At 43.5% G+C, this 10,614-nt stretch overlaps 1 protein-coding gene across 1 annotated transcript in view; it reads left to right on the plus strand.

The window, feature by feature from the left end:
* The first annotated feature begins 5,918 nt into the window (after nucleotides 1–5,918).
* Nucleotides 5,919–10,614, plus strand: part of LOC106723017 (1,4-alpha-glucan-branching enzyme-like) — a 132,435-nt gene continuing 127,739 nt past the window's right edge. The window contains exon 1 of the mRNA XM_025192950.1: nucleotides 5,919–5,946. Within this exon, the coding sequence (XP_025048735.1) occupies nucleotides 5,945–5,946 (2 nt within the window). The 5' untranslated portion in view covers nucleotides 5,919–5,944. The remainder of the gene's footprint in view (nucleotides 5,947–10,614) is intronic.

Below are 10,614 nucleotides of genomic sequence, written 5' to 3' on the forward strand. Positions count from 1 at the left end.
GGACAAGCCCCTCTCTGCCCTGGCCCCTGGTGTCTGAAAGGGCCCTGGGGCATCGTGCCATACGTTAAGCTGGGCGCGCGCACACGCACATCTCCAAAATAGTGGTGGTGCAGTTCTGTGGTGAATTGTGCAGGAAGTGGAGACAGGCTCGTCTGTGCAAAGGAAGGCCGGCTCCACGCACTCAGAGTTAATTTTTGTGCAGCTCTTCTGTGGTGAATGGTGAAATAAATAATGACCCGCTGCCGCTCACTTGAAATAATTGCTGTGTGGGGGAGAGACCTCTCCGGCTATAACAAGAGCTGGCTAGCTCTGGAGTTAGTGCTTGAAAACGTGTGGCAACTGCAGCTATTTTCTATCCGGTGTTCACTTGAATGTGTAGTGGGGCCCGAACACAGAGGAACTCTTCCCTTTGTTTTCCTACAGAAACTAGCAACTAATCTCTTCTGCCTTGGGTTAATTATTAGTGTGGCAAGCAGTTTGAGGCCCTGTGTTTTCACATATCCACTATTTCAGTAGTGTAAGAGTGATGTAGCTGGGTTGGCCCGGTAATTATGTGAGAGCTGAAGCAAGGGTTTTTTAGGGTGAGGTCTCTTATTGGATCGGCTATGTGGTTGAGATCAAGTTGGAGTAGCCTTGGAGTGCAAAGCATTTTTCTTCAGGTCTCTTGCATTCAAAAGCTTGTCTAATTTCATCTTGACTACATAATGATAACGCCTGTTTGTGAATCTCCAGACAGCATATTCACTAAACCTCTAGTCCTGTTGCCAAACTCCTTTCTCAGCTCAAGTTATCCTAACTTGATAGTCTTCTGCCCTTGTGCATTATTGGCCCCACATCTTGGTGAATGGGATTTCTGTGCTATGCTGACAAGCTATGACAAAGCATAGTCGTGCCTCACCCAAAAGCTTGGTTTGAAGTGATGCAATCCAATTCCTGTTTAAATGTGTAAGCTGTGCCATATCAGGATGTCCCCTTCATCATTTTAACTGTCCTGATCCTGTGTACTCCAATCTAAAAAGCTTGCATGGTGCAAAGATGGAAGACTTTCTAAGGGACAGTTTAAACAACTGAAGAGCTAAGAAAAACTGTCATTAAGACCAACAAAGGTGACTTCAATTGAGATTAAAAAACAAAAAATTAAAGCAGAATTCTTAATAAAATTCAAGATGTTTTATGTGGCTTGAGGGCAGAAGGTGTGTGAAAATAAAAGGTCTGTTGCATGTTACTCCAACCTGAATATAAAACATTTGGCTTTCTCTCAGTAAGTATAGTTGTGCCATTCAAATTCGTAGTGTAGGAGCTTTTCGAAGGTTTATGATTACTGAATGCCATTTTGTGAAGGAAACTAGAGACTAGAATTTGTGAAATGGGATTAGGCAGACAAGGTTCCTTGGGTGAATTTGATATCTTTTATTAGACCAACCCAAATGGTTGGAGAATAGTTATTAAGCAAGCTTTCGGGTTCAAAAACCCTTCGTCAGGCTCAGGAAGCTGCAGCAGTTGGTGTGTGCTCTAAACCCCTGAAATGGGATTAAGCATTAGTCTTATTTACTTATATTAGTTTTTATACTGGCCGATATTACACTACCTCAAACTGTAATCTTTTTGAGATTACAGAAGTGTTGGAGAATGGTTCTAAGCAAGCATGTGTCATGTATGCTATGATGTAAAACCTATCATTTTGAGGAGGTGAGGTGGCAATGCTCCTTAGGAGGCAATGACTGGCAGCCCAGACTGTTAATAGAAGCCATGATAAACAGTGCTAGAAAACTAACTGTAACTGCCATTTTAGTGAACGTATTGTGTGTAATAACATGTCTGCCTTTGGAGATTATGGCTGTAGTGCAGCTGGGATAAGTGCAATAAATCTGCCTGTGTGTGTAAATTTCATGTTGCTAAGTAAGCTATGATGCAAGTGTACCACCAAATGTGGGTCTCCAAGTGAGTTTGTGGGTATCTGGTATGTCCTTATGTTAGTCAAAATGTGCAGCCTTTTTCTATAAAAATTCTGTGGAAATAATGTTATTTCTAGTGTGGGGTGGCTGGGGGAATGCTGTGCTGAGAAACTACTCCATCCTTAAAGACACAGAAGCTGTCTAAAAGGAGAAATGCACCTGCAAATGCCCAAGCAAATATAAATTAAAAATAGTTGTCAGTGTGTGTCAATGGCAATCTTAATATAATATATTATTACTAAATTAAAATGGGCTACTTTTTAGGCAGAGTGGGCAGCTAACACGCGTAAGAGTGGCTTTAATTTATGTGTGCATTTGTGTAATAACCTCCCTCCCCACCACCTACCACTTCACTTCCCTTATCTAGGAAGTCTCAAGCACTGGAAAACAACAAATGGGTGAAGCAGAGTAATGACTTGAAAGAAAGTTAGCTCTGCTTCTAGCTGTCTCTCTAGCACTATAACTTTCAGGGATTTTTTTTTCTACTGCTGATGCTGATCATAACTCTCTCTTAAAAAATAGCAGAATGAAAACCTAATTTGATTCAATTTTTTCCTGTCTGAGTAATTGGCATGAAACTAATTAAACTGTTAAAAGATTCACTCTGCTATTCCGTAAAGTGATGGATTGTAGAAACATGGAATGAGGTACTGCTGCTGAGAAGGATGAGAAGGGCAAGCATAATTTTTACTCTCCTTGTTCCTTGCCTCTGACTAGAAGGGCAGGATTGAGTTGCTGCCCCTAACACCAGTAGGCTTCCTGGTAAACTGAGTTTCTCTCCTGTGGATCAAGAGCCTTTTGGGTAGAGGTAGGAACAAAATGGATGAAGCTGCTATGGACTTTTTTTTTTCCTTTTGATGAAGTCCTGAAAGCTTTGTTTTATTCAAATTGACAATATTGTATTGTCAAATCATTGACAAACTCTAAACTATTTAGTCACTGATTTTAGGAGGAATTAATTTGGTACGGCTAAACAAAAAAGTTACTTCTAGTCAAGGTAGGTGAACATGGACTTGAAGTGCTAGTTGCTTTTTTTCAGTGGTCATGTGCATGCTTCTACCTCCATGCTGAATAAGAGAGCGCTTGCTCCAGGTAATCTGAGGGAGGCTAAGAAAAAAGGTTTGGAAGAAGAAAAGTGAATTTGTTTAAGATTGCATGCAGCAGGCCAGCTTCTGAACCAGGAATAGAAGAATCCAGTTTATAGTCTGGTATCTTACTTACTGGCTCTTGATTATTTCCTCTGCTATCAAGGAAGTAAAGTCCTGGTCCAGACTTTCCCTCTCTTTTAATATAAATAAAATGTCGTTATATAGGTGTCTGGACCAGCTATTTTGAATTTTTCAACAAAATAAACAGAATTTTTGGTCAAGCAAATTACCATATTTACCAGACTCCAAAAAGACATTGAATTTAAGATGATTGCACTCTTTGTCCCCCCTCTTCTTCCCCCCCCCCCATAGATTCTACACATGGAAAATATAGAACATTTTAACACTTATCAATTTTCCACGTGTAAACATTGGCATGTGGTGCTACCCGTGGCCGTGTCCAGATGTTTGGGACCTGGGGTGCCAGGTAGCTTTACTGCTTGCTGCTCAGCTCACCTAGGAGTAGCCAGAGGCTCCCTGAGAAGAGAGGCTCCCTTTTACAGTGGAGAGACCTTGTAGACTCAGAAGTAACTATTTACAGAGTTTAGTTATACAGAGAAGAATTATAATATACACACAAATATTAAATATCAAAAGTTTGAAATATTCTATTTACAATACAACAGGGTGAGTTTATACAAAAATAGCAGTTAATAAATATTTGCATTTAAGAGATTATCAAGCTAATAATGTATACACTGTGCTAAAAACTTGTTATATTAATCCCCTAATTAATTATTCACAGCTAAATACCATTCACCCCTACTTGTGCCCAAAGAATGGAGGGCGGGGCAGTCCTTTGCTCCTCTCATCACATGTTTTGATGGCTCCAGCTGTCTTGGGCTATAACACGTAGGCCCAGGCATCTTGTAGTCTGTAGTCGCTGTTCTGACTCCAGACCCCTACAAAACGCAGGTTCTTAGCCACCTCTGTGCATGCTTCTCTGCTTGTGTACTGCCTCTCCAAACCCACAGAGCTATTTATGCAATTAAGCATGTGGAGAAAGAGCTCACTGCCACAGGCAGGCCCGGCAGCACCTCTGGTCTCACTTCCTCTTTAGGCCCTTAGGTACTTGGTCTTAGCCTGCACTGGCATTCGGGGAACTTTCCCTTGCTGGCATCTTTCCGCCAAGCTGCCACAGTTCCACCACAGTCCTTTCCCCAGCCATTCACATGGGTTTATCCCATTCTTTTATCAACCCCCAAGTTTCCACCCCAGCGGGGAATTAGTGTCTTATTCTAGGGGCTACCTGGGGCTATGTCCACACCCAAAGAAATTTGTGAAGCTGGCTTGAATTCTGAGGGCTTGTTCTAGGGGTCTGCTCTTTCCAGCTCAACCCTCACATGCTCCACTGATCTCCTGCCTGCTCACGAAGATTTCAGCGCACACTCTGGGGGGTGGGGCCACGCTGCAGGCTCTTACCAGCCCTCTTCACTCAGCATGTGCCTCTTATTCCCACCGCTGGGGACAGGAGAGACCTGGGTTCAAGGGGAGCCATCCAGTAAATCCTTGGGCTGGAATTTTCCTGGGCTCTCGAGCTGATTTAAAAAAAAAAATCTTGAATCCCCCTGTTGGGGGTAATCCTGGACTACAAGTATGGTGTCCTGATTGGGACAAAATTGGTAGTTCCCGGTAGGGTGCCCCTGCTGGGACATTCTTCTTCAAGCATTCAGGCAGAGCCCAAGGTAGGACACTGAAGGTAAGTGCCCCTTAAACTGCCTGTTTACAAATGTAGAGAATCTTATTAGTGGAATGTTATCTTAAATTTGTCTTCTCTGCTGCTGTGGTGGGGGCAGAGGGGCAAGACACTACCTCTTGTCCTCCTTGCTTGCTCTGCCATGCTTGTGCCTGCCTCATGCTTTGCTCCTCTGCAGTCTGCCTGCCCTGCTGTACCCCCCCCATCTCCATCCTCCTTTATTCCCCCTCCTGTGCCTGCCCCCTGTCCCTCCTCTGCCTGTGTGCCTCCCACACTTCCTCCTTACCTTCTGCTGCCCTCTGCTTCAGGGCAGCTAGCAGCAGAGCTGGCCCCAGTCCAGCCCAGCCTAGCCTAGCCAGGGGAAAGTGATGATACATCCCACCAAAGCTGAGTTCAGGTTGAAGGGACTGAAGCCACAGCAGAAGGTTGGGGGGAGAGGGCGTGGGGTATGGGGTGGAAGGGCAGGTATTGGCATAGTAATGTGGGTGGAGGGCAGGATGCAGGTTTTCCCCTCCATCACTCCCCGAGTCCCAAGGTGCTCCTCTTGGCCTCATGCACCTTCCCTCTGTCAAATGTGCCATTCCAGCCCAGGGTAGGTGGCAACTTAGCTCTGGCTTCAGCCCCAAGCCCAGGGTTAAAGCCAAAGCTGAGCTGCCATCATACTTGGGTCAATATTTGAATGTGTGATGAGGCCTTTTTCTGTACATTGTTTGGGGTAGAAAATGTTATCTTGGATTTGAACAAATATAGTATTGCCAATGACTGGCAAACCAAAACACTTAAGACTTTCTTGGGGAAAAATGAAATTATTTATTAGCCTCTTAAAGGATTTTTGGATCAAACTTGGCTTATAAATAAAACTTTTGTGTGTAATATTTGTAAGGGAAACACTGCAGTGCTTTTTCTCAAATGAGAGCTCAAAAATGAAATTGGCTAAGAACTTGCTAAACAGATGAAAAGACTATATAGAGTAAAAATACTCGAGCATTACTATGTTGCCAACCTCAAATGCAAAAATCGGCATGGGTTAATTTTTGAAAAATGTTTTTCATTTGTCTTCTGGCTTCTGAAACTGGAGTGCTTGTTTTATGCTTTCAGGCTTTTTTTTTTTTGGTTCCTCTTCATCCATTGACACTGGAAACAAGATGTAAGATAAGAATCTGTGTCTCAGTTCCAGCAGCTGGGATTTAAAGGAAGTATCAAGTATTTAAAGATAAGTGTTATAAATTGCCATAGTTAGCAAGGTTTGTAAATACAGAAAACTCTGGGAAATATCCTCACCCCCACAAGCTATGGTTCCATTAAGCTACAGGTGTTTATAGGAACCACTCCCTCAGTCTCTTTCTGAAACCTTTTGTCACAAGTTTAATGATCTAGTGTTAAGATATTCAGGGACAATAAACTAGTTTCTGTAGTGGGTTCAGCAACTGCTTAAAGTTGCCCATCATCCAAAGCTGTTTGCTGCTGTCTCTTCCTGCCTCTAAACTTAGGCTGACAAGAGGTGTGTACAGAAATGCTTTGTGCACGTTTTCTAGTACTGTAATTTAGAGCACTTCTTATAGCACAATAAAGTTACAGCACTTTTAAACATGATAGAAGTGCAGTGTTTGGTGTGGGGAGCCTCTATCTTTCCTGCACTTTCCAGACTAGGAGGCGGGGGCACTCTGCAATTTTCTGGGGCTTCTCCACTGTTCAGAAATTTGACCTGTGTACAAAGGTTATTTTAAAACCCTGTAGATTGCTGAAGTACTGTAAAATATAGTGCTTCAAGTGTTAATACCTCATTTAACAAGGGTTAATTTAAAGCTCTGTACCTATTTTTAAAGTGCTGTAAAGCCATACACTTATGTTGATTCATGGCAATAAAGCGTTTTTAAATGGCAAAAAAATAAAAGCAACTTGTGTATACACCTAAGGAAGGAGACTTTACACCTAATAGCTCAGCATTGCCAGCCTCAAATCTAGGGGGAAAAATAGATGAGAAAACTATGCACTTCTTAGTCATAAAACAAGCTAAAACTTTAAAAATGTTACTTAAGTTGGCTTTTCACCCCTCTCCCAAATTCTGAGATTCAAAGATAGGGAAATTGTGCTTCTACATGAGCATTTTCAGGAAACCTGGAAAGCTGTTGGTTGGTATGGAAGTTTTTACAGTCTTCCCTTAGTTAAGGACTGGAATGGGTTTCTGCTGCCCAGTGTGCACTGTGCTTTGCCTCCTTTTGTGTGCTGTTTCTGTTGGGCACGGTTTCTGTTCGCACGCCACCCCTGAAGACGGTCTCTTCAGTCCCTCCTCCCTTTCCTCACATAAAATATGACCTCCCTGCTTCCTGAAATGCCTGCTTAGTTTCCAGTTTTCCTGGATACTGTGTTGGCTTCTGCTTAGCTTTCTTGTGATCCCTAGATATTACTCAAATTCAATTTTAGGATAAAGCAGCCCAGCTGAGTTTTATTGAATGCAGATCTCCTTTTATAGGCCAAAGTGAAGAGGAGAGAAACAAGGGAAGGAAGGGAAAGACTTGGTAGGTATGGTCCACAAACCATCATCCTGCTTTTCCACTGGGGGTCATTCTGCCTGGGAAGTCATATACTGACTTGGTCTGTAGGACAAGATAAGCAGAACAGTAGCTGCTTCTGGTGGTAAATTGGAATTCCTCCAAAGCTAATTTCCCCACCTTCACCTATGGCTCTAGAAAGAACTGGCAGAAGACAAGGGTATGTATGCAGCTTTTATAAGTTGAGTAAGAAGTACATAAAAGCACAAGCTTTAGTGAACTTGAGTTCACTTCATCAGACACTATGCACTCCTGTTCTATGCTGTCCTTTCACAAAGTGATCTGAACAGCAAGGGTGGAAAAAGGCTGGGAGGGGGAAGAGGCTGAGAGAAGCAAATGAGCAAAGAACCCATAGGGGAAAAATGGAGTCATAAAAGCTAATCCAGATAGTGGGAAAATAATCTGTAGTTCCTGTTTAAATTAACACAATCCAGTCTTGTTCTGAAGTTTCCTGTTCAAATTTTTTTCTTTTAATTTTGCTACCTGAGAACAGCAATCCTGAGGTTAGTAGTGGTGTCCAGGAAGAGCAAAGTGTTCTGATGCATGCCTTTTGCCTTTCTGCACCTGGTGTCAGATTGTCACTCATTAATTTTTTTGAATGTAAGTTTGTACTGTCTAGGTAATGCAGATGTACACTGTAAACAGGTGGTGCTATATATCAGTGTCTTCCAAATTTTAGATGATTAGGATATACCTTTGTTTATTTTTTTTAAATTAAAGTTAGTGGCATACTTCACTCGTGTGTACAATTGCATGCAACTTGTTAAAAAACATAGCCCTGCCAGAAGAAATAATACCAGTGCTGAGATGTATACTGTTTAAAACATGATATGAAAGGTATCTTTCTTAAGCAAGGGATGATTTTCTGAACCATTCGACACCAGTGGTTCTCAACCTTTTTAGCCTCAAGACCCTTCCATATCTCTTCTGAAATTTGTGATACTGCAATTGAAAATCACTGACAGTGATCTAAATTTGGAAAAGATATGGAGGGTACCTCAAGGCTGAAAAAGTTGAGAACAGCTGATTTTTAGCTGGTGCCACTTAAGGGTGGTGGGGACAGGACTTCACCCTGCTGTTTCTTGTTCTTTCTGCTCTCTTCCCCTGCCTTACCTCTGGTTACCTCAGGGGGCAAGGGCAGCCCTTTTGCTGAGGCTGCTCTTGCACGTCTTGCATGCTGGCAACCTCTCCCTCTGCCCTCCCTGCTGGCCCCAACTTATCCCCTCCATTCCTTCCACATAAATGGGAGAATGGAAGGGCTGAGTTGGGCTGTAAAGCATGGCTCAGTCTGCGCATCTGCCCACTTGCAGCAGTGTGTGCTGCTGGGAGTGTTGGTGGGGGTCTGGTACAGGTGGTTTGGGAGTGGATTAGGTAGCAGTTCTTAGAGTAGCGGACGCTGGAATAGCTGGAGCAGGTGCCAAGTGCCAGATGGGGGAGGAGAGCATTTACTTCCTTGTAAGGAGGGGGTGGGGTCTCTTGGCAAATCCCTGTTACTGTCACAGTGTGCTAGTTTTCCTTGACACACCCTTTGGGAATCACTGGCGTATACGATGTTGGTAGAGTTGCAGGTGAATGAACGTTGCATATCGTAGTCCTTTTTATTTGGTCTAATGGTGATGTGGTCTGTATTGATGTGAAGACCCAGCAGGCATTTGGGTCCATTGTAAGGCTGCGTGCCTTGATGAAGATGGGAGTTAGTCTATTGTTTGAGGTGCATTGTTTGGTAGTTTTTTTTGTTTGTTTTTTGGTTGGTTTTTTTTTTTTATTTTTTGGGGTGTCTCTCTCTCTAAGTTGGGACAGGTTTCTTTTTCTTCCCCCTGCCCGCCCATGAATACCTTGAGATAATGACCTTCACACCCTCCGGCAAAAGGAAGACTAATGATTTGTTTTAGTGTACAAACTGGGGGTGTAGGTGATTACCAGATCAGAGGGATTCTGTTGTTTTGGTCCTGGGGTTAGTATTGTAGCAAGGTCTGAGTCTCTGGCTTTGTTGGTTTGAATGTGGCTTTGTTGAATTATTTTGGGATTGTATGTATTGTAATTGTAAGAATTCCTGCCCTAGATCCTCAAGGCATTTATCCTGATTGGTGGGATCAGAGTAGAGCAGAGCTTGGCTGTAGCTGCGTCTAATGTTGAATGCTTGGGTAAAAACTGGTAGTGTGTAGGTAGCTGAAGCAGTTGGCTGACTTGTGACACAATGTAGTGGTGTGGCCATTGCAAATCTACAGTAGCATCTAGGAAATAAATCTTTTGGGTTGGAGCATTCCAGAGTCAGTTTGCTGGAGGGGTGGAAGTTGTTAAACTTCTGGTGAAATTTCTCTAAAGAGTCCTTCCCACCTGTCCGTATTTTGAAGATGTCATTGATGTACTCGAGTTATACCAGGGGGACTAGAAAATACTGCAATATCAGGTACAGCTTGGTTTGGAACGGAGTAGGAACTTCTGGCAAAACTGTAACTCCTTATGAAGATATTTCAACCCATGCTACATAATCTGAAACTGGTTTTCCAATCCTAATGACAGGAATTTGCGAGAGCCTGGCAGGACAAATTATGCTGAGCGGAAACCAGCATGGGTTCGGAGCAGGCAGATCGTGCCTGACTAATCTAGTCTCTTTTTATGACCAGGTAATGAAACGCCTGGACACAGGAGGAGGGGTGGATGTCGTATACTTAGACTTCAGGAAGGCCTTTGATACGGTATCCCACCCCATACTGGTGAACAAGTTAAGAGGCTGTGACTTGGATGACTACACAGTCTGGTGGGTGGTGAATTGGCTAGAGGGTCGCACCCAGAGAGTCGTGGTGGATGGGTCAGTTTTGACCTGGAAGGGTGTGGGCAGTGGGGTCCCGCAGGGCTCGGTCCTTGGACCGATACTCTTTAATGTCTTCATCAAAGACTTGGACGAGGGAGTGAAATGTACTCTGTCCAAGTTTGCAGATGACACAAAGCTATGGGGAGAAGTGGACATGCCGGAGGGCAGGGAACAGCTGCAAGCAGACCTGGACAGGTTGGACAAGTGGGCAGAAAACAACAGAATGCAGTTCAACAAGGAGAAATGCAAAGTGCTGCACCTAGGGAGGAAAAATGTCCAGCACACCTACAGCCCAGGGAATGACCTGCTGGGTGGCATGGAAGTGGAAAGGGATCTTGGAGTCCTAGTGGACTCCAAGATGAACATGAGTCGGCAGTGTGACGAAGCCATCAGAAAAGACAATGGCACTTTATTGTGCATCAGCAGATGCATGATGAATAGATCCAAG

The sequence above is a fragment of the Alligator sinensis genome, unplaced genomic scaffold (assembly GCF_000455745.1).
Source record: "Alligator sinensis unplaced genomic scaffold, ASM45574v1 scaffold873_1, whole genome shotgun sequence".
Lineage (NCBI taxonomy): Eukaryota > Metazoa > Chordata > Crocodylia > Alligatoridae > Alligator > Alligator sinensis.